Genomic DNA, 24,841 nt, shown 5'->3' on the forward strand with positions numbered 1-24,841 from the left:
TAATTCTACTATGTAGTTCTATAACTAGGCCTACATGTAATTCATAGCCTAGAACACAGGATAATGCACATGTAAAAAGTATTGTAAAAAGTAACTTTTTAGACATATGTGCAACTAATTGTCTTCTGGGTTTTAGGACTACAAACTGAACAGAATACACCCCAGGTGTCAAACTCAGTTCCTGGAGGGCCACAGCCCTACATAGTTTAGTTCCAACCCTGCTTCAACACACACACACACCTGCAGTTTTCAAATAAGCCTGAAGGACTTGATTAGCTGATCAGGTGTGTTTAATTAGGGTTGAAGCTAAACTCTGCAGGGCTGTGGCCCTCCAGGAACTGAGTTTGACACCCCTGGAATACACTATAGTGACAGTGACTCGGAATTTGTCCTCAGCATCATAGCCCTACATTAGGAGCAGTGAGTAGTAAAGACACACACACATGCAAACCGTGGGCAGTGCGGCACCTGGGTAGAAATTGGGGGTTAGGAGCTTTGCTCAAGGGCACCTCAATCATGGGCATTGCGGGTGGAAGAGAACGCAGTTCATTCTCTACATTTTCCCTGCCGGTATTGAGAATCGAACCGGCGGCAACCTTCGGGTTACAAGTCTGAAACAAGTCTGGCAACAGATGTTGTTTTAAATACAGAGCTTTAGAGGAGCCCTTGATGGATTATTTACAAAAGTTATAGCGCAATTTACTGTAAATAATATATGCAGATAACACCGGAGGTTAAATGAAAGTAGATTTGCACATTCCTAGATATTTCACTTGTATCTCAGATAATACTTTTTATGGTGTTACATATAGGCTATCTTAAATGTATATGTGGAAATAATAAACTCAAAACCACATAATGTGTCCCCAATTAATCCACGTAATGTGTCTCTATTTTGTAGAAAGCAAATGTTTATTTTATTTTATTTTATTTATTTCTGAAGATACTGCGGAATTAAATGTAATTATAACCTTAAGGCCTCATGTGTTTGCTGTGGGGGAAAAAAAATGGTCAAACGCAATACTGGGATTTCCTCCCTCCAGTCTTTTTCTTAACTGCTTCCCTATAAAAATAAGTGTCAGGTGAAAACTAAATGCTTTCTGGTAGTGTATATCTTGGCCAGACCAACTTTAATGTTCTGTCCTTAGGGTTCTGATGATAAATGTGTTATTGCGCACAGTGTCTTTCTTCTATTTCCTTGACTTACTCAACAGCTTATTGTTTAATTGAACCATTGTGTACGTGCCCTACCTGCTGCTCACCAAGTCTCTCTCTCTCTCTCTCGGGAATGCAGGACTTCCTGATGGCATGGAAAGAGGGCGGAACCACAACTGTGTGTCACACTACAAATATCACTTCCTTGTGAGTCAACTATGAGTTCTGGCTTACACCTGTTCAGGAGCAGCACTCTTATTCATGACCAAACACTTCTAGAAAACAATTCAAGTTCCAGACTTATCTCTTGTTGGTTTCTTTACAGTGGTAAGTATTGGCCATTGTACTATTATTAGGTTTTGCTTTTATGATTATATTGCCTTTAGTCCCACCTGGACTTGTAGGCAGCTGTCAGATTCTTTTTGTTCCAAGCTATTAGTGATCAAAATTGGCATTATTAATCCATTAATCTCTATTTTAATTAATATAGCGATTATAAAAAATAACATTTGATCCTATTTGTTTTGTTCTAGAGGGCCATGCTGTACATAGAGTTGATCAGGCTGTGGGATGAGGCCGTAAAGGCAATAGACAGCCGGGACTGGCTGGGCGCTCTCACTAAACTCAACCAGATCACAGAACACAACTGTCGCACTATGTTTGTGGTCGCTTCGACACACATCGCCCTGGGTCAAGTGGATTTAGCCATCAAGGTACAACCACAATCTTGGCACTTAAACATATGAGAAATGATAGAAATGCAGGATATCGGTATAGCCTACTCCATTACAGTTGTCATAAGTTGTTAAATAGCATTTGCTGTAGCTTTAGTTCAGGGGTTTTCATTCTTTTAGATGCCACTGATCCCCAAATATAATTATCCTTGTGCAAGGGACCCTCATCCTAAAATATATTAAGGATGTACTGTATAAAAACTATGTATTACTATGTCTTATAAAGACATGCAGTTGATACTGTGAAAATCAATAATATAAATGTGTAAAATATTATTTGGAAAATATTTAGTTTGTATTACTTTTTTGTTCTACTCACTATAGTACAGTATAAAAATAAATAAAACATATATTTTTATATATTTTAATGTATTTTATTATTACTTTTTATTTTAATCAAATCTATTTATTACTTTTTTTTTTCTTCTTTTTTTTTTAACTTTTTTTCACAGTTTTCTTCAGCTCCTTTTCCCCTAGTACTTGCTTGTGCCCCCTGGGGGTCCCCAGACCACTGTTTAAAAACACATTAGTTAATAAACTGGGTCTTTTCAAGTTCGCAAAAAGATATGATGAGGAAATATGAACGGGAAAGGGCGTGATTATTATGTTTTAGTTAGATAAAAAGGTGGACATTTCGAGATGTCTTATCCAATGTCATGTGATACCTTTTAGGCTCTCGATCAGGCAATCGCAAAGGATTGCTGTCTTGCTGTGGGATTTTTTCAGAGGTCTGCTGTTCATATGATGGCAAACAGGTGAGAAATATTCTGTAGATCTCTATGAATCTGTCTGACTAGTCTGTCTGGAAATCCACAGCGTGATGCAACACACACATTGACTGTTTAAAGTTGATGTTCTGGACAGCTGATTCACTTTCATCTGACACTGCCTCTTTGTTCTCTTGCTGTCTCCATTTCTCATTGTCTTTCTCTCATTTTTCTTTATCTATCTCACCTTTTCTAACGCCAGACTGGAGGAGGCATTGTCTGATTGTATATGGGCTCAGAAATACATGAGGGAAAACCCTGTCATTGACTACAAACAGCTGGGTCTTCGCTTTAAACTGTACAGCTGGCAGGTCAGAACATAAGCATATTTCTGTCTGATTGTGGGAGGGGAAAGTAAGACATAAAATCTATAAAAGTACGATTGTCTGTGTTTAGTGTGCATGTTTTATTTGGTAGCGTTTCAATTCGGGAAATTGTTGACATTTTCTGTCTTGCCTTATGTCAACTCTGCCATTAAACATGAACTTTGGTGGAGTTCACCTGCACAGATAGCTATCACAAGGCCTCTTTGAGGGCTGAGTGAAAAAGCTCCATATTATGCAATGTCAAATGCCAGGCTGAAAAATGATAAGACATTCAGCATTCCTCAGGTTAGCCTGAACAGATGAAGCAACCTTTCTGTTCCTCAGATGCATATTGGTTGAAAAACAGAAGAGTTTCATAGAGGCTATGTATGACCACCACCACCACCACCACATGCAACATGTTTACCACGTGTCCATCTTTAGACATAAGTGCACATCTTATGTATTATAGTTATGGTTTATGCGATTTAATAGTAGAATAATAGAAATAACGCCTCATTATTCACTTGGTGATGGAATGGAAGGTCCTGCTCAAAGAAATGATTAATTTTACAGATTCTGAAGAGGGTACACTCAAAAATATTTTTAAGCCTTTTTTCAAGATTTAAAATTTCATCAAATTGAACTGAATAATCTTTAAATATTATTCATAATATGAACTAAGTTTTTTACTATGTAAGAAAACTAGAGCTTAATAAATCATTTTTAATGGAAACAGTCTTAATGGATCAAGGGAATGAACCATTTAGTTTATGTGATTCATATTCATAAATGTAAAAAAATGAAACTATATTTAAATTTAAGATTAAGATTTATACAAAATGTTTTGAAAGTTATACAAAATTAGTGTAGTAACAAAAAATACCTTACTTTATGGATATATTATGTATTATACAAACTACCAGTCAAAAGTTTTGAATCAGTAAACATTTGTATGTATTTAAAAGAAGATTATTCTGCTCACCAAGGCTGCATTTATCCGTGGCATAAAAAAAACTAAAAAACTAAAACAGTAATATTATTGTGAAATATTATTAAAACAGCTTTTTTTATGTGAATATATAGTAAAGTGTAATTTATTCCTGTGATCAAAGCTGAATTTTCAGCATCATTACTCCAGTCTTCAGTCTCACATGATCCTTCAGAAATCATTATGATTTGATGCTCAAAAAACATTCATTATTATTATCAATGTTGTAAACAGTTGTGTAAATTTTTATTTCAGGATTCTTTGATGAATAGAAAGTTCAAAAGAACAGCATTTATCTGAAATAGAAAGCTTTTGTAACATTATAAATGTCTTTAGTGTCTTCCTTGCTGAATAAAACTGTTTAAAGATAGCCTTACTGACCCCAAATTTTGAACAGTAGTGTATAATCTTTAGTTGTCCTGCTGATATGATATAATGCAGAGTGTGTACAACTTGTGTGGGTTTGTTCACTTATAGGTCCTTTATAATGCAGCAGCCATTCACTCTAGACTGCAACAATGGCACAAAGCCAGGGACATTTTACAGGCGGCCTCACAGGAGAGAGGAGCGGGCCGAAGCAACCTAATAGACACAGCTCTAGAGGCCATTTCTGTAAGATCTATGTGATACTTGTAATAAGAAAATCCAAAGAAAAGGCTGAAAAGCATTTTCATAGCGCATGACATCCACCACTACATTTTTATTGCCCTTTTACTGATAATTTATCACTGGACACAGTGGTTTGTAACAATCTCTGAAGTCTGTTTTCAGAGAACAACTCCACTAAATGTAATGTAATGTTTCTGTCCAATTTATTCTCAGAGGAGAGAGGTTTTAGAGCCTATCCTGGTGCCCGAGGGTGAAGTGTTCCGTCCCAGGAAACAGGAGGTAGATCAGCTTAAACCGAGGGACTTCTTGGGTGAAGCAAAGGTAATTCACATTATTCAAAGACATTACTTTTCCAGTTGTTTCTGATGTACTGGATGAGGAGGAAGGATGAGGATTTTTACAAATATTTTTCACTCTCAATTTCTACCCGATAAAATATTTATATAACAAAAAAAAAAAAAAAAAATGTATATTCAGAAAATGTATAAAAATGCCCATTGGGGTTTTATTAATGATTTTATTAACAACATAAAAACATTTCTATAACATTTCCAGATCTAGAAGTCACACTCATATTTCTTAAAAAAATACATTATCGAGGAGGTTAATTGGAATAAGAAATATCTTGTTTTTTCCCCCCAGCTTATTTTAATGCTTGTTTGTCTTTATTTCAAATAATTTTAAGCCGTCATGAGAAATGTATAAGTTTGCTGAGGCCCCCTAGTGGTTCCCAGCCCTCTGGCTGAGAACAGTTGCAAATCTGTTAATAATCTAGAAATATATGTAAGAACTTAAAAGCTGCAGGTCTCCCCTGTTCATTTGATATAAAAAGTGACTGTAATCATAAACATTATAATTCTGCACTAAAAGAACTATACAATAAATGTGACAACTAAACTCTTCTTCTCTCAGGTCATCACTTCTTTGATTCCAAACGATGACTTCAGGGGCTTTGATCCTCTCAGACCACAGGTAAAGTTACCGCCTGTGATGCTACAACCTCAGCATTTTGTCTTTTTGTTTCTAAACTAAACTCCACTGATTATGTATGTTCCTGCAGAAACCAGGGTACTATGAGCCAAAGGTAGTCGACGGCCAGTAAGTATTCAATATTCAGAACATATTAAAGGGATACTCCACTTTAAAATGAAAATTCTGTCATCATATACTCACCCTCATGTTGTTTCAAACCTGTATGCATTTCTTTCTTCTGCTGAACAGAAAGGAAGATATTTAGAAGAATGTCAGTAACCAGACAGTTTCTGGTCTCATTGACTTCCATAGTATATATTTTTTCCTACTATGGAAGTCAATGAGACCAGAAACTGTCTGGTTACTGATATTCTTCTAAATATCTTCCTTTCTGTTCAGCAGAAGAAAGAAATTCATAAAGGATTGAAACAACATGAGGGTGAGTATATGATGACAGAATTTTCATTTTAAAGTGGAGTCTCCCTTTAAAGACTGTTACAAGACCGGCTTAATACACTGAGATAATATACGATGTGTAATTCCTGCATAGGGACTCTCGTTACATGGTAATGAAGAGTGCTTATGTGGCAAAAGGGGCAGGGGAGCTAACAGTGCCTGCTGGAGCAGAAGTGTTTGTGTACAGTGATGACGACAAGGACGGGCTGGCGGTAGTCATTTATGATGGAAAGGTGGGATACCCTTTCATTCTAGATGTGAAGGATGATTACTGAGGATTTGTATTGATATGGAGGCACATTGAATGTTTGTCCTCTATTATGACAATCTTGTGACATAAGGATTACTGTTTCCAGGTCCAAGCTTACTTGTTTAAGTTGGGAATCTTATCTCAACACCCATTTATAATCACTATTTATTTATATCATATAAATAAAAGCGTTTTAAAACTGTTTAAAATGGCGTACACTACAATCTCCGGGCTCACGACGTCCCGGACACGTATATTTTAACGATTTATAAAAGATGAATCATCTGAGATTTCTGTATAGAAGTAAAGGTTAGGATAATTTTTTTCAGTAGTATTACAGCACATGGTCACCTGAAAACGGGTCAGACTTAACAAGCGGATATTCTTGCTTTCTAACTATGTTTCTGACATTCACAAAGTGGCAACATCAATGTGTGATTTAAAACTGATAACAAAATATAGAATAACACCTGGGCTATTTCTAATTCTTTCTTTTTTTTTACTTTTAAATGTCAGAGAGGTCTGGTTCCCAATTTCCTGCTTGAACCGATGGGCAAGAAAAACAAGGGTAAATTCAAGCGAATTGTAAGTGTTCTACTTTTTTAACCCTCTCTTTCATTTCTCACAGTTTGTGCTTTATGGGTTTTAATAGGGTTCTGTTATTTGCCAAGGCTCATCCAGCCTTTCTCATAGATGTGTTGAGCTTGGTGGTAAAATGCTGAATTTTTATGAATGCAGGCAGCTGTTTAATTCTAGTCAAAATGTGTTTACACACTTTGCTTTGCCTCATCACTCTTTGTTACTTTCAGTATCGTTCTAAAGGAAAATAGCATTCATGAAAATAAAAATGATTTCAAAGTTTAATTGTGCAAGGGATCTACATTCCCTTGTCTTGCATACTGTAGGAGCAGTGACCTTGTTCTTCAGCCTCTGATGTACAATATCTGAATCAAAGTTGTTATAGGCAGTAACATACTGAGTGCTTTTCTCTTCATATTACTTGGAAGGAACTCGCCAATGGCATCCCACATCCACCAGCCCTAAAACCCCCAAGTCGACCCCAATTTCCATCTCAACGTTCACTAGGTACAGAAAAAATGTTTTCAGATAAAGCTAACACATTGAAACTGAAACTGTTAGTTAATAACTAAAGTTGTTTTTATTATTATAGAATTATTATAAAATGTATATCATTATACAAAATAAAGAAAATATAATTTTCAATATCTAGAAAAAGGTTGTGATAAAATAATAAAATATAATAAAAATGTTCTAATAAAAAAATGCAGTGTAAAGTTGCGTGATGCAGTTATCATTTCCTGTCCCTCCTTCAACTGTCCTAAAAATAAATCAAATGATTGTACCAGTATTCTGAAGAATGCAAGTTTCATCCTCTCTTCTGTAGAGTTGAACCCGCCCTGTGCCTGTGCTACCCACACATCTCCTCCAACGACCAGCAACTCCACCCACGTCCCTACGCAGCAGGTGAGTAAGAAAACACACTTGAAAAAGATGAAAGAATGCTCACCTTTTAGCAGGACAAATCAGCGATCCCTTTAGTAAATACAGTAACTTACAGTATTTCAACCACATAATCAGTTTTTGTTAGGGGTTTATTAGGGGTGTAACAATATATCGTGTCACAATATATCGCAATACAAAAATGCAACAATATGTATCGTGGATAGTTCACCCAAAATAAAAATTACCCTGTGAGAAAAAATTGAAGTTTTCAGAGTCAGTACTACATTAAACTACAATATATTATGTTGAATATACAGTAATGTATAATAATGGGGGAATATTAGTGGGTCCTGATAATGCTTATGGTATAAGCCTTATGTTACCAGTAAAAAGTGGCCTACATTATTTTAAATATATCTAGCCAGTGACAGAGTTCAAGCATATTCGTCTAAAATAATTCAGTATTTTCAGGTTCAGAATCATGAATATATTTATTCTGGTGTCACCATTGTCCAAGCCTATTCATTTACACCCACAATGTTATATCAAATTTAGCATTTAATCAACAGTACATTTTTTCTTTACCTTTTATTATATGTCTTGGAGTATCGCAATAATATCGTATCGTGAGTTCAGTATCGTGATATGTATCGAATCGTGAAATTAGGGTATCGTTACACCCCTAGAAATGATCTTTCTAATTAGAAGCTAATTTAAATGATTTGCATTCATTAAAAATGAACAGATTTGTGGTCTATAAACATGGGTTGTCCATACTTTAACATTTGGTGCCCCCTAATCTTGAATATTTGGTTAGATCCTCAGTGCTTATATATCTTAGATACTTCTGAAAATTCATTTTATCTCCCTGTCTAATTTGTCAAGCCTGAAAGCCAACATTTCTGACAGTATCATGTACTGTAGATGGAAATAGAAGCAGAGCATGATTAATGCAGTGGCCGTCATGGTTGATCTTTTGTGTGAGATGAGATCTTTTGAATGAGTTTTGTGACTCAGACAAGAAGTGGAGTGGAGTGTTGAGGCAGCAGGCCTTTGATTTGGCCTGATTCAGTCAGAAATATACCCAAGGGAGCAAAAGAGCGCTGGAAATTTGAAGAGGAGACTATTTAAGGCCACTGCCTGCTAGAGAAACCCGATTACCTTACGACAAAACTTGTATTTGAATTTCCCAATACCTTGTGCACATGATCGAATCTTGTAATGGAAAAAGGGAACTCTGAGAGGTGGGGGAGGAAAGAAAAACGTTCCTTTTTCTATCATTTTCATGTTCTTGTATTATAACTTTAATCGCTTGGCTTATACTTATGATCGGTTAAAAGCAAAAATCTGATGTATCTCTGTAACCTCAGATGTGACCCCCATTTTTCAGGCCCAAACTTCACCCCAGGACTCTGGATCAGTCGTAGTCAAGGTGCACTATACGTGCACCATCGCTCTGAGAGTCCCTTTAGAAACTCCTTTCCGGGATCTGCAAGAGAAAATCGCACAGAAATTAGGACAGCCTGTGACGAACATTCGCCTCAGGTAATATTGCAAACCTGCAGTCTGGCTGACCTGCTTTTAGTTGCCATAAATTCCCAGCATTTAAGTATGTTAGAACTCTGGTCACATTTTTTTCATTGAAAAACCCCCACACCATCCTTAACGCATAATATTATACTTCCTCTCACAGACACAGAAGATATGGCACCAGAGTACTAACGCCACTAAATGGTGACGATGGACTGGATAGCTTAGAGGGCGTGGCTGAATCAGGACGTGCCCAAATCTGGTGTCAGGTAACCTTACGAATTACCATTTTTGATTGACAGCTCTCAATAACAGCCTGTTAAAGGAGATTAATTGTGTGCAATTTTTGCACTACTACTGTCGCCAAATGGAATTGTTTTCTAAAAGGTTCCCCATGCTCACCGCTGTCTGCAATTGGTCATATTGTGTCACCCAAAAATTCACACAAATGGTTGAGCTAGTGTCTGTATGTTTAAATAGCACCAAATGTTTGCACTATTTTAGGAAATCAACCTATGAATGGTTTCATTGTTTATTAGGAAATCATTTTATCACCATTCCGTTACCTTAAAGAAAGTTGCAAAATATTACAAATTCATTTGTAATAGAACAAAGTTTTTTCCCCCCATCTCGTCCCAAGAACGAGGACCCTCTGGCCAACAGGACCATTCTTTATCAGATGGTGGCACTATATGACTACAATTCACAAGGCCCAGAGGATTTGGAATTCAGTGAAGGCGACACAATTGACATCCTCAGTGAAGGTATGTAAACACAGGGCCGGGTTGTCTTTTGTGTGTTTTGCACACCAGTGTTGGGGTAATAAAAGTATTTTTCTTTTTCTCTCTCTCCATTTTGCAGTGAATGAGGAGTGGCTAGAAGGGCACATTGCTGGAAAAATCGGCATCTTCCCTAGAAGTTTTGCTCACCGGGATACAGAGAGCATCAGTGGGGCATCAACAGATTGAAACAGCCTCTAAACATCTACAGTGGCCATATTAGCGTTCAGTCATTAAGAACTTTCTTATGTGCAGCGACAGTATAGAGGCATCCATCTGCCAAAATGAATGACAGTATTTATCAGAAGTTTTGTTTTCTTTATACCAAATTGTGCCTTCTCTTTACTGCTGTTTCAATGAACATGATCATAATAACTTTTGAGCATAGATTTTGAAAGATGATATCAAATTAATTTATCCTCTCCATAATTGTTTATGTTCTAAAGGTATTTAAAAAAGAATTTTCCATTATAACATTTTCCATGATTTATTTTTCCATTTACTTAATGAAATTACAGCGTGCTTTTAACAGGAAAATAATGTCATTTGTGAATTTAAGCTGTTTCAAATATATGTATATTGGTACTGGAACACCTGTGTGAATTTGACGCCAAACTGGAAACTCTTGGCTTTCTTTACAGAGTGAGTTCATTTAATATTAATAGAAAAGAGAGAATTTCTGGTACTTTTTAAGATCACAAAACAGGGCGGCTAGAGGCCAAATCCAGAGTTTAAAACAGTGGTCCATAGGGTGTCAGTTTACATCATTAGCACCCACCTCTTACTTCACCGATTAGCATTCAACTTTGTATCAGTAGAAACCTGGTAGTATTTTCGAATGGCCGTGCTTCCCTCCCTCATGTCCCCTGAGACGAGAGATTTCTGTATTGTGTGTCTGGAAAAAAAACTCTGATGATGCAAAAATCGTCATTTTGCATCATCAGAGGCTTTTTTTGGCCAGAGGCAAGAGACTACAGCCAGTAGTAGGAGCTAGTTCTGCATGTTTTCAGCCCGCCCATAGGGGGTGGGATCTCACAATAAAACGGCGTCTTTTCAGTTTCGAGTCAACTAGTAGCCTAGTTGTATCATTTCTTCCAATACTGCCTTCTGTAACCAGTAGGCGTGGCTTGGGAGTGTCCTCGTAGGGCCGCGAAGCAAGTGCATTCTGGGAGTTGTTGTCTTTCATCCTGACTTTTTCACATTTCTACTACATAAATGACCCAATTTAAATACACATTCATCTTTCCAGCGGTGAAATATCCCTTTAACCTGCTGCTGAAACGTTATCAATATACAAACTGAACAGCAGTGCAGCAGAAGGATTTAACTTGCATCACACCTACACTGCTGTTCAGACTTGGTCATATGTCATAAAGTGGCTCTTAAATCCCCCCTGTCCAGTAGTGAGAGCTGAATACACCTCAGCAAGGTATCCGTAATGCAGTGTTTAATGGCGTGGTGTGCTCTGTCAGACTGGGCACTGAGGCATGACACTGCAGCACACGATCCCTCCGCTCTTTTATATTGCTGTAATTATGGGTTTGGCAGAGCCCAGCGTGACGCACATTTCCCTCAATTCCCATTAAACATTCTGCTATTAATCAAAGCCCTACCGCATTCTGACTCAACGTTAACCGATCAGTTATTCCCCTTCTACCTTCTGTACCTGGTTTATATTGTTTGAAGAGTGAAAATTTGTGTTGCATTTATGAGCTGTTGTAAAAGACATTGAGTAAGTGTCAGGGAGTTATTAAGTTGAACATGTTTAAGTGTGAAAACGACCGTCTGTCTGTTTTTTTATAGGGGATGTAAGTATGTAGTGCAGCCAACGGCGGTAATTTAATGGCCTTGACAGCATAACCTGTCGTAAAAGTTACTTGTTTATTCAGTGCATCGCTCGCTCGGCACTCAAAAGATTATGTGGGACTCTTTATCCAGAAAGTGGAGAGCATAAACCGACCAACTATGCATGGAGAAATCTGGATTCTCGGATTTAAGTCAAGAGAACAGGATACTGAAATTAGGTTAAACCATCCTAATCACAGTTTCATTAGATCACTCTCTCAAATGTGTACATGTCGAGAGAAAGAAAGGAAAGGGAAAGATACTTAGTATTTCAGCACCTAAGTGGATTACTTTTGAGCATGTATGTTTGGTTGGTGAGTCTGTATTATGTGTGACTTACAGCTGAGGTGTAATACACTCTCTTCTGCAATGCATAAAGATCAGTGAGCATCTCTATTGTCTCATTTAGGCCCATTAATTGTTCATTAATTTCTGCCACCATGCTCTGATGCCAAGAGCTGTAATTGCAAATTAACAATGAATTTGACTCCTTTGCCCCAATGCCATCATCGTAAATGGCTGTAAATTAGTGGGTTGGAGATCCAGAATGATGAAGAAAGTTTAGTTGAGAGAGTTTATAAATGTGTTTAGTCTTAAATGTACCTTTTTAAATCACTAATTTAGCTACTGATGTGATTGTAATTTATTTTATTTTAATTATTAGTTCTTATTCTCTCATTTTATTATGCTGCACTCTTTGTTTCATTTGAATTGTTGTTTTATTTATTAAAGTCAACATGAAATCAAAATGGTCAATTCTCTTTTTATGGAATATTGCAGTATTTATTAAATGATTTATTCATGTGTGTCATTACAGTATATGAAAAGAATGAATGTGCCCTTGTAACGAAATCTGTTCTCTTTTCTGATGATGTGTTTACCGACGCGAGGGCGGGACAACCTGTCACTCACATGAGATCACAGTAATAGCAAACCACAACCATCCAATCAAGTCCCGCCCTACATCTTTTTCTTGTTCAAGCGTTTCACTTATATGTAACAATAAGGAAAAAAAGATGATTGCGACTCCCATTTCATGCTAATTTTAATGTACAGCCATGCTGTAAATACTTTGCCAAAGCTAATAGGCCTACACTTTGTTGCTGTTGTGCCAGTAAATCGACTGGCTATGCACTTTTAAAAAGTATCTCAAGTAAACACTGTTTTTAAAAGATGCTATATAAATAAAGCTTAACTTAGTTACACTGAAAATGAATTGGGTCAATGCAGACATAGACTTGAAAAGGATAAGGTTAAATAAAGCCTTAAAGGGAGCAACAGTTTGTCCATATAAGATTATTAACAGCTCTCAGAGAGACTATGGTTTGTGTACTGAAGGTAGTGGATGTCTGCTGACAGGCCTTTCTAATTCCTCTTTATGAGCTTAGAGGATGACACGTGTGTTTGAACTGAGCTTCCACAGCAGCTGAAATCCAAAGTCTGGCCTAAAACCTTGCTGGTTGCCTTTTTAGCACATCAGACAGCACAGACTGGACCAATATATTAATTAAGGATCATTATTATTGTTTATACAAAACAATTCATGGGTGTACAGTATGGATTATGCAGCTTTTCTCAGCAGATGCATTATATGACACAGCATCTGTGAGAGTTGGGTTTTCACAACACCGAGCAGAGCTGCAGTTTAAGATGTGATATTACTCTCTGCAGACACAAAGGATTAGAGACCTTGTATAAATGGAGCAATCCCAAATGAAGCACACACATATCCAAACACATGCCCTCGTTTTGTAAATCTGTTCAAAACAGCTCCTCTTAACTTGGGATAAGACATCAACAGAAAGATTGAAATGTAAGGGGCTTTAAAATTTCATCTGATCTGAAATGTGTTTTTTTTAAGTGTTCCAAAGGAAAACGTCAATCAGAATCAAAATAATTTTTCACTAATTATGACTGAAAAATGTATTTAGGTCAATATGTTTTTCTTGATTTAATGGCTCTCTGAAATACTTGATTCTGATTTATTTTGATTGCGGAATATATTTTTGATCTCCAAATGGGATGTTCCACCATTGCTCTTAGCACCATACTGGCACAACTTTCAGGTTTAATTGCAGATTGATTATAATGCATACATTAATAATATGTAATGGATATTAAATTGTATTACTTGTTGCGTAGCAAAAGACTATCTTTCTGAGCAGAAACTTCAGGCTAATCTACAAGATACATGGATTCATTACAGCTGAAATCAGCATGCTTTATTTATTTGGGGTATTTAGTAGTTTTGCTTCTAAATAAAAGGGACAATCATGGACAGCCAGTACTGATTGTCCTGTGTTTTATTTTGCAATACTGACAGACTGGCTCCACATGATCCCCTTTAAACATATCACACGTAGAGGATCTGCTTATAGCACATATCTGTAAAGTTTAGATCAAGTTCGACTGTTTCCCCTGAAGAGAAACACTTTACGATATGGCCCTAAGTGCGCAATGCTCTTTGGAAACGACTTTTCAATTGATTAACGTCAATAGCCCGGCGGACCTTGAACATTAAAAATAGCTCACGCGCAGGAAAGATGTGGTTTTGTTTGTCCAAATGCGTTCCTAGTTGTTTGTTCCTAAGCAACAGAGGCGCATCGCGCTTGCGTCATTTCCTCCAGAGCGCCTGTGTCGGTATCTCACAACGGACTCAGTAGTAGCGACAAGAAATCCGAGCGAGCCACACTGAACACGCGCGCTCCTCTTTTTAGCGCGGCTGCCAAACTTGAAACGTTCGTGCTGTTTTTTTCTTTTCTTTCTCGTTGCAGGACGTCTCACCGCCAGTTTCTTTTCGCATAATGTGTTACCAAAAGGATTAAAGTCACTATTACGGACGTCAAATCCTCGCGGGACTTAATTAGGGTTTGTTGTTTTTCTCTGGAAGAACAGTGGACTTTTTCCACTATAGCATTTAAAGTGCCCATTAAACAAATGTCATTCATGATCAAAAGTTTCGAAACTGTTTTGCACTAATTATCCTGCCATTTTTCTGTATCGTTGTTATTTTGTGAGCGCGCGCTCTCAAACGAGGACTTAACTCAGCATGACACGTCTCACCACAGGTTTAACGCACGAATCGCGCTGCATTTCTGTTTTTAACAAGAGACACTGACCGTGCTCCGTTCCTAATGCCTGATGTGAAATCTCCCTGTCGTTTTGAGGTGTCTGAGAATGAGCACGGATCTGGAGCGCGCTTCTCTCAAGTCGGGCGCGAACTCGCTGGGCTCCGGTGGCCGCGCGCTCTCCGTTAACGTCAAGAAGTTGCACAACGCGCTCAACGTGCTGCTCAACGACTTCGAAAGGGAGCAGTTCATCCACTGCCTCAACATTTACCACGCCAAGCGCAATGTATTCGATCTCGTGCAGACTCTCAAAGTCATTCTCAACACATCCAGCAAGCGCCAACTTTTACCCATGCTGCGCCTGGTCATACCCCGGTCGGACCAGCTGCTGTTCGACCAGTACACGTCGGAAGGGCTTTATCTGAAAACGGATCTGCTGACAGGCAGTATCAAGCACGAGTGCTCGGAAGACATCAGCAGCACAAACGCGCATGCAGGAGCATCCCCGGTGCACTTTCTGCGCGAGTACGAGCAGGCCGGTCCCAGTCATGGATCTGTGCGCGCGGCTCCTGTTTTCAGCACCACCGTTGAGGGGACAGCGCCGGCGCTGATGCAGGAAGCGCCTGATGAAATCCGCCAAGTTACGCTGAAAAGGAGCAAGAGCCACGAAGGCCTGGGATTCAGCATACGGGGTGGGTCAGAGCATGGAGTTGGCATCTATGTATCTTTGGTGGAGCCGGGATCATCCGCTGAGAGAGAGGGGCTGAGAGTTGGAGACCAGATCATGAAAGTCAATAACATGGTGTTTGACCGAGTCACTCACGGAGAGGCAGTCAAGGTGATGTGTGTTCTCTATGTTTGTGTGTGTGTTTGATTGGGCACTGTATTTAAACATTTCCCATCCCTTAACATATTGTGTGGATCTGTTGTCGGAAATTCTTTCACTGTAAAAATAAAAACACACTTGATGCACCATTTTGTGTTTATCAGACTGCCACACAACTGGAAACTTCTAGAAAACTTCTAGAACCCTTATCAAAAAGGGCAGTTCTCTGATAAGTTACTGCAAAAACTCTACAAACTGTCAATGATTCCTCCAGTAAACCCATTATAAGGGAAGGGTTTTGATGCACTTGCACTTGAGATTTTTGGTCATTCACAGGTTTCAACTTCTGGTAATCATGGAGAAAGATTCTCAATGAAAACCATGAATATATATAGATAGATAGATAGATAGATAGATAGATAGATAGATAGATAGATAGATAGATAGATAGAGTACCAAAATTAAATACAGAATACTGATCTACAAAAAAACCCTGCATATTAAATAAAGATGTGTACACAATCAAAAAGAGTCACTCACAGTAATAAAAAAAAAGGGACATAAAATAAAATAAAGTAAAAGAGCAATAAGAGCAAGTATGCAAAAATGACAGTGACTAAAACATTGTGTACAGATGGTTTAACAACCCTGACATAGTCCTATTGAAATTATTAAAGAAATTATAATTTCAGTTTAACAATGCAAAATATATCCTTGTGTACGCATACCCCTGGTTGGTAATCACTGCTCTAGAGGGATCGGCAGTCTGGAACCCCAATTGGTGCTTCAAGTATCTTTTTATTTATAAGTATTTTATAAGTATCCTTTTTTTTTTGTACCAAACAGTCCAATTTGCTTCCCCTTACCTCATCCTGTGAAGTCCTTAACCAGTGTCATAGCCCTGCAGAAAAATCTTTGGCTGCAGTCCCAGTCAGAGTCACTGGCTTTAGCAGGGCTAAAATCAATTTTTTATTTATTTTGCCCACTTAATTGCAGAGCTGAGCACTAACTTTTGGCCTCAACCCCAAACTGGCCACTCGAAGTGTGACTAAATCTCATTTGCTCTCTTCTCTTCACATGGTCTTAATCTTGACCTTTTCTTTTAACACATTTGCTCTCATTCCCCATGTGTCCACATGTAATATCGGAAAATTGGATAATTGACTCAAAACACGCCACTGGAGCTGGTGCTGGTCTCAGGCTTTGTGAAAATAATTGGAGGTATCGGTGTTCGAACAACTGTAATGTTCAGTTAGACATATGCTGAAATTTGCCTGTGGTGGAATCTCTTATCATCTCTAATTTTAGTTATAGATTTGAGAGTTAAATCATAGGTTACATAACAATTGATGCTTGTACAGATGAAGAGCAATGACAGGCAGCCAACTCACTCTTACTTTCCTCTCCTCTTTGCTCGCTCATTCTCTCTCTCTTTTTGACTATTTGTGTGGGCAGCTCATTCTATGTTTTTTTTTTTTTTTCTTTTGAGCATTCACGTTAGACTGCCGAGGGAAGTGTGGCGTTCTTTTGTATCATCCTTGCTTTGTTGTACTGCCTGTCGCAATCTTGTTTGCCTGTTAGAATTGAATCCACAAGCTAAAAAAAGCACACAGCAAAAAACAATGTGAGTCAAAAAAAGGGCCTGACGCCTGTTTGTGAAGCTTTATTTTGTGAGTCAGTCTGTCTTGATTGCAGGTTCCATATGGATGGATTAAAAGTGATTGACCATGTTTACTCAAAGTGTCAGCCTGAAAGAAATGTATCACATTGGCTGTATAGTTTACCGTAAGGCTGAGGTGTGAATTGAGTTGATTTGACATTATCAGAGTTGTTAACATAATATCTTATGGAAGATAACATGGCCTTCGGCTTTAAGGCAAGCTTGCCCACATTGCTTGCACCACTAATTGGTCTGACCAACATGTTAACTGACCAACCAGATGGACTGTCACAATATGAGCCATGTAAATACAAAAATGCGTGTTAACACAATAATTGTTATATAATACACATATATTATTACTATTATACAGTTAAAAAAAATGCATTTAAGAAAAAATATAATTATACAAAAATTGTACTACAATTATTATTATACAGTTAAAATACAAAAATTGCATTTAAGAAAAAACAACAATAATAATAACATTGGTAACATTTTACAATATGGGTGCATTAATATGCATTAATTCATGCTTAAATAATGCTCAGATAATCACGTGTTAATGTAATTCATGACTCATGAAGAACTAAACCATTTATTAATGATTACTGCATCAGCAACTAATGAAGATTCTATATGATTAATAGATTAAGTTGAGTAATGTAACCGTTGGTGACAGAAGACCGGACCAAAAGAAGCTGCAGGGTTTTTTTTGGTTTCTTTTCCCCCTTGGATCTGCCAGCGGTCAAATTGTTATGCCTGGAGCAGAGGAACCGTTCGCTTATGGATCACACCCAGGATTTCCTCGACCTGGTGTGCCTGACGCACTATACAGATGACTCGCTCAGTGTATTTTACCACACTGGCCTGAGCGAGCAGACGAAAGCATGTCTGCCAGTGAATGGTCCCCGGGGGATTTCGCCGCATACGTGGAGTGGGTGCCGTTGATGAATGGACTGGATTTCACAAGTCGGCCCAGAGGAGGACACCATCCCCACTCCCGACTCAGAGTCCAGCCTGAAACCATCCTGTGAGATGGACACGACGCCTGAGCCAAACGCAGACAAAGAGCGAGCGCAAGAAGTAGCAACTGAGCCCGAGTACACGTCTGGCCAGGTGTTTGCAGCGTCTCGTGCATGCCATAGGGTTCTAAAAATGTGGTGCTTAAGTCAAGATAAGTTCAACTTTTAAAACTTTCCAAGAAAACTTTTAAAAAACACTGACATGCGCCTCGCGTTTTTAACCACAAAACACATTCTGTGTGAATGGCCCATAACTGATCGAAAGAGAACCATTCTTATTTCACTAGTTGTTATTTAAGCAGACAGTTTGCATCGTACATTCAGTAGCCTTAACAGCATTAACAGCAAGACAAAGAGGGCAACGTTTCAACTGAACTGTGCATATGCATTTTATTCACTCACATTATGTTCTTGCTCCATCGATGCAATAAATACACGTTCTTAAATGAGCAAGGTTTTCTAGCGTATTTCAACTGCTCATGGTATGACCCATTTTAATGGTGGCCAAATTACACTTTAAAGTCAGTCAGCTAAAAAAATATATATTTATATTTATATTTACAAGTAAATAAGAAGATACATATTCATGAAGATACATTAAACTCCCCATTATGCGCACCTTGATAAGCTGCCCATTTTCGCTTGTTTGATCATCAGCTTCTGCTTTTCTGCTACAGACTGAAAGCCATCTTGTGAGTGTATAATGCGATGCGCTGTTACTTTCAGCTAATAAAAGAAAAATACTGTAATTTTCTGGTGTTATTTTTTTGATTGTTTGGGTATTCTACAGCCCTTCATCAAACTTCGCAACTCACAGTCTGCATCAGATTGTTTTTAATCAATTCCTTAATCATAAAAAAACAGATCTGTGCCTAAATTAGGATTGGGTGGGCAAGGCAGACATTTGAGTGGGCTCAGCCCACCCCTTCCCATGCCTAGATCTGGTACAGCAAAGAGTGCTCAGATTTGACTTTCTTTAGGGCAGTATATTTATATTATCCCATATAAAAGATCAATACACCCTTTATTAAACCACTTTGTTGGGTTTAACGCATCCTCACAGGTGTCTGAGAAATGCTGAATTTTTTCATTCAATTCTAAATTAACAGTTCTTTTTGCGAGCAGCACCATAGACAATAGTTTTTCCGAGCATGCAAAACGTTTATTGTGCTCATGTGCAAGTCTGTGTTTTTTTATATTTGCAAATGTCCGTTTAAGGGCTCCATACAATAATAATATTTATGGCTGACTTAATGTCTTCATTTTTAAACGTGAACCATCAAGCTATTAACTCCAGAGATTGAGATCTTGCGGAGCACCATTTAACATTTATTTTGGTTAATCGTGCAGCCCTAGCTTTTCAAAATAATTATAATTTTTAAAGCGATAGTTGGTTTAGTTGCAAATGTGCTCATCCATTGGTCCAAAAGTAATAAATTATGATTTTATGAACATAACTCTGGAAACAAGACTGATTACACTTTTCTAAATAGTAAATGTTGATGTTGTGCCTGAATTCCAGCAGTTCTTCCAGTGCCATCTTTCCACGCTAATTGCCGTAGTTCCGGTTTTCGTGCCAAGCTAATAGGGGTGTTCAGAGCCAATCCTGTTGGGATACCTGCTCTCATTTATTAATTGGATCCATTTTGCTTCCCATTAGGAGCTGAATAATTCATAAAATCGTTTAATTAAACAGACAGTGTTTAAGCTGGAGAACACACTCATAGCTGCCTCAACTGTGAGCCTTGATTAGTTCTGACAGAGAGTTTGGCATGTGGTGAGGTGCGTCAATGGGTGGGAAACAATAAATCAAAGGATTAAATCGGCTCCAGGGATTCGTTTATTTCATTTAATCGCTGCTTGAATTGACTTTCCAAAGCCTATACTCCAATTTAGTATGATTACTCTTAGACTCAGTAGAAGGATCACAGCCTAGCAAAAAATACACTCAAAGCCTGTTAAGTCATCCAAATCTGAATAACTAGAGATTGATCATTTGTTTTAAAGTGATCTGCTGAATAACAGAGGATTTGACAAAGAAGTAGCCTACAGCTGGCAAAGTCACATTGTCTGCTCTCTCTGTTGGAGTCTCACCCCTATTGACCTGCCAGTCTTAAGCAATTATTCTCAATGACAAATTGTGCCGGCAATGCAAATAATGGCGACACAGCTGCTTGTACTCCTCTGTATATCAAGCCTTATCTTGATTGCCTTTATTTATCGCTTTCTCTCGATCTCTGTCAGTTGAATTACCAGTAAGCACTGAGACTTTCCGTGTCTTGTGAATAGCTAACAACCCCTCATCCCACTTCTAACACATAGTACATGAGCCCAGAACAATGTGCACTCCATATCTGATGGCTCTGGTACAAATACTTAACTGCACTGTTGCACATTGGGCATTTTATAAGAGGGAAAGTCAGAGATAATGCAGTGAGAGAGAGTTTGTGGTTATGTAAATGTCAGAATAATGAAAAGCTGATTTGCTTTACCAACCACCGAGGATCATCAAAGACAGAAGTGGTGAATGGGTCGGTGAAAGATAAGATGGTTCAATTTATCTTTTTTTGTCATAGCTTGAAGGAAGAGAGGGAGAGTGAGAGATATTGAGAGGGGAGGGGCAGATGGTGATGGGAATGGAGTTTTACACAGTCCATCTGCTGCACTGTCATGGAGATTTTAAAAGGCCAAACGGATGCCGGAGGACCGATAGATGTAGAGTCAATTAGAGACCTCTTCCTCCCTCAGTTTTTGCTGAGAGGCTTCAAGAAGGAGACTTGTATAGAGTAGACTGTAAGTATGAATAAATAACTTAATTCTAAATCGAGAACTTGTATGAACATTAAAGCTTGACAATGTGATAATTCTACATTATTCACCACCACAAGCTCGTCTCATGGGGCAATGGGAATGTCAAAGACTTTTAGGATTGGAACCATGTTGAAATCACAGTGAGTCTGCACCGTAGGAATTTAACTCGTTTGTTACAATTACCTTCTTGTGGAGCATGAACGTTTGGAGTTTAGTCATAGATTGCCTGTGTATGCACCTTCAGCCTTCCTGCTGGGTTTGAATTTTCTTTCTTTTCTTTCTTTCTTGTTTGCACGCTTGTGTATGCTCTGTTTCTCCTTCTGCCTCTTGTTATCCCTGGAGAATCACTACATCTCACCCCATCTCACTCTGCACTCATTTAGAATACAAATTCCACCGTTCACTCTTACTTTAATCATTGTGCTTCTTTATTTTCCAATCCAATTTTAAACATGTTTTGGACAGTCTTTGGTATTGGCAGTTAAAATAAATATCCTTTCTTAACAGACAGTGATGATGAGTAATAATTATTATGTCATGTCAATGAATTTGGCTCATATTGCTCTTTGCTGTTACAAACTTATGGAGTTACAAATGTACTTATACTATTTGTGCGATAGAGAATATTGGTAGAACTGCTGTTAAAACCTTACTGTAACACTACTAACCTTGAAGACATAGTCACCCAAAAGTCAAAATTCTGTCATCTTTTACTCACCTTTATGTAATTGAGAATTATTTCCTTCCTTTGTTTGAACACAAAATATTAATATATTTTTATTGAGCCGCTCTTTTCCATACAATGGGCCTAATTTATAAAACCATTTATAAATTTACACAAAATATTTGTTCTGCTCATGTTTTTATGATCATACAGTGACCAGTGTTTCTAGCTTTGTGTGACAAGCAGGCCAAAATGTAAGCTTTTATTCACTGATAATCTTTTCCCAATCTGCTCTGAAATAGTTTTAGTGCATATGCTTATTAAAAAAAACATTGTTTTAATTCCTTGAATTAATTAATTTAGCATGAATGAGATTGACATCTACTATAGAAAATATCATTTTGATTTTGTTTACATTATTCCCAAACTACAATTTGTGCAATTAGTGGAAACTAGTTATAATGCAAAATGAAAAGGTGTGTCCAAACTTTTGTCTGGTAGTGTAAATGTAGTTTATTTAATTATTGCTTTCCAAAGTTGTATAATTAAAACTGTGGGTGTTTTATAATAACAGACTGAGAGGCATTACTCATCTGATGAGCTGTTCTATCTAACAGAACAATATTTCATTGTCTGAAATAAAGCACTGCAACCAGCTATACCATTCGACCTCTGTCGTGACACTTGCTGCCCGTTTAAATTTCTTTCTGTTTATGCTTGCTTCACTTTGATCCCTCTCTATTCAAGCCCCAAAAACAGCAATTACCACAGCGAGGACAGCAGTTTCGTACTGATGAGTTGGTAAAGTTGTCTACTATTGTTGCTACCCGCTGGCCTTGACAGATATTAGATCAATCTCGCAGCATGCAGACGTCTGATTCAAGGTATCAGAACGTGTCTCACTGCTGCCCTTGGAAATGACATATACTCCATCTGTACTAAGTGCCTGTCTGCATATGCTGCATATGCTGCATTTGCTGCACTGAATCATGTCAGTGAATCAACAGTGAAGCACATTTCTTTATGAGATGACGGTTTGCTTGCGAGGATACGCAGTTGGCCTGTTTTTATTGAAATTGAACTGAAAAGACATGCAGCTTTTAAGGCAAGAACCCATAAGAGAGACCAAGAGCAATTGCAAATGGTGGACAAAGGTAATTCTCCATGCATACTGAAGGTGACAGCAAATTTATCTGGTCTCTTATTTACCATATTACCTAGCCAGTTCTATGTGCTAAACTAGTTTTTTTTTATTCTAATTTTTAACCCAATACTTTTTAGAGCAGAAAAAGCTCTCAGGCATCTACTTGAATGAATATAGAACAGTTTTCATTTCTTTCTAACTAAGGAGGTCTTACAAAGGAGAGGGAGAGGGAGTTATGCATAAGAATTTCCGTTTGTCTCAGTGGTAATTGTTTTGGAAAATGATGTCAGAATATATGGTTTGAAGGCTGGTTGATGGCTGTCAATTGGGAATTATGCTTTTTGCTAACATAATATACAATAGAATAACAAAGTGCGGTAAATGGTAAAACTATTTTATTACCAGGGGTTTATGATTACACACACACACACACACACACACACACACACACACACACACACACACACACACACACACACACACACACACACACACATATGTATAAAGTTGATATTTTAGCAGCTAAAGGGAGAAAGCCCTGAAGAAAGCAGTGGAGGGTGATGAACTTTTCATCTAGGGAAACTTTTTCATCTACTGTTTTTTTTTTTTTTTTTTTTTTTTTAGAGGCCATACCATATTTCTCCAGTGCTGTTGAGTGATGGTGTACTGAACACATCCATGATCATAATTTATATTGATGGTAATAGCTGCTAATAGTGTTTTAATGGAGTGTGCACCTCTTATTTGCTTGTCTTCTCACTGCGTTGTCACAGTTAATGAAACAATAAACAAGCAAATTAAAATACTGGCAACCTAGGTGACTCATTTACGCTCTGTGATTCTCAAATCTCTTCTTTTAAAGAACGAGGAGAGTCGGAAATAAATAAATCTCTCTTGTTCCTCAGGCTTCATAGTGAATAACCTTTGTGTTATTAGCTCCTGTTGGGCAGGTTTGTCATGTTTTTTCAGCTGCTAAAAATGAACATACAAGTATGTGGTATGCCGTGCCTGTGAACATAACATGATTATATTTATCTCACCAACCTTTGCTGCCTTCAAACTTTTCAAGTGAGATATTTTTGTGCCTCCTTGGAGGCATACGGTCTTCTCTTGACCTTTTACATTCTGGGTCTTGAAATTTGAAAAGTTCTCTGCCTTTTCCTTCAACACAATAATAGCTCACCAACCAGATTTACAGAGAATGAGTGACATATTAGGTGGTGAGTGCTTGGCAAATGAGAACAGGAAAGAATTGCTCTTTTAATGGCAGGTTTAGTGCTTCAATGTCCCTAAATATCTTTATATAAGACATTTAGTTCCATCAGAGCGTTTTAGTGATAAACTAATCTGACAGAAGGATGGCTGAAAAGCATGTTCAAAAAGTTCCTCACGTTAAAGAGTGAAGGTTGTCTTTTCTTGACATTTTTCAATGTTGTGCTTCAGACCTAGTTTTTTACTGTTTAATGGTGTTTCTAGGTCTGATGTCTTCAGGGGGTAGTGCACATATTGCCAAGCTTTCACCGACTGTTCTGAAACTGTCCACGGTTCCCTGTGGTTTAGGACACTGAAACTGCGTAGAAAACATTGTGCTTAATTATTAATCCCCTGTAAAACTGAATTACAGTGCTGTTTATATCCTGGCTTGGTTCCAACCGGACCGCGAGGCATAATGGCAACGGTAACACCGTTTTATGGTTTCTGCAGATTAAAGTGAGCAGCGTGTCAGAACAACAGAGTTGTACACCACAAGTGTACAGTGTTTTTGTGAGTGAATGCAGCACAATCG

At 37.9% G+C, this 24,841-nt stretch overlaps 2 protein-coding genes across 3 annotated transcripts in view; both read left to right on the forward strand.

Annotated features, from left to right (window-relative positions):
- The first annotated feature begins 317 nt into the window (after window positions 1–317).
- On the forward strand, window positions 318–10,631 carry noxa1 (NADPH oxidase activator 1). Of its 2 annotated transcripts, XM_084414173.1 has the most exons (17): window positions 318–420; window positions 1,295–1,482; window positions 1,689–1,868; window positions 2,562–2,644; window positions 2,859–2,967; window positions 4,430–4,564; window positions 4,775–4,882; window positions 5,474–5,533; window positions 5,622–5,659; window positions 6,084–6,222; window positions 6,756–6,824; window positions 7,247–7,325; window positions 7,645–7,724; window positions 9,094–9,248; window positions 9,397–9,502; window positions 9,874–9,997; window positions 10,095–10,631. In XM_084414173.1, exons 3-17 carry the CDS (start codon window positions 1,695–1,697, stop codon window positions 10,199–10,201), a joined length of 1,566 nt encoding a protein of 521 aa, XP_084270299.1. In that variant the 5' UTR covers window positions 318–420; window positions 1,295–1,482; window positions 1,689–1,694; the 3' UTR covers window positions 10,202–10,631. The 2 variants fall into 2 exon arrangements, with proteins under 2 accessions (XP_084270299.1, XP_084270300.1); XM_084414174.1 differs by lacking the exons at window positions 318–420; window positions 4,430–4,564 and having other exon boundaries at window positions 1,347–1,482.
- Window positions 10,632–14,559: 3,928 nt separating this feature from the next.
- whrnb (whirlin b) overlaps window positions 14,560–24,841 on the forward strand; it is a 54,659-nt gene continuing 44,377 nt past the window's right edge. The window contains exon 1 of the mRNA XM_084414374.1: window positions 14,560–15,763. Coding sequence (XP_084270500.1) covers window positions 15,035–15,763 — 729 coding nt within the window. The 5' untranslated portion in view covers window positions 14,560–15,034. The remainder of the gene's footprint in view (window positions 15,764–24,841) is intronic.

Source organism: Rutilus rutilus (genome assembly GCF_951802725.1).
Source record: "Rutilus rutilus genome assembly, chromosome: 7".
NCBI classification, from domain to species: Eukaryota; Metazoa; Chordata; class Actinopteri; order Cypriniformes; family Leuciscidae; genus Rutilus; species Rutilus rutilus.

Excerpts from the sequence above, each read along its gene's own strand:
- noxa1 (XM_084414173.1), top strand. The coding sequence starts at position 1,695 with ATGCTGTACATAGAGTTGATCAGGCTGTGGGATGAGGCCGTAAAGGCA. Across the intron at positions 4,565-4,774 it reads CAGCTCTAGAGGCCATTTCT|AGGAGAGAGGTTTTAGAGCC; the intron begins GTAAGATCTATG and ends ATTTATTCTCAG. Across the intron at positions 7,725-9,093 it reads CCCACGTCCCTACGCAGCAG|GCCCAAACTTCACCCCAGGA; the intron begins GTGAGTAAGAAA and ends CCCATTTTTCAG.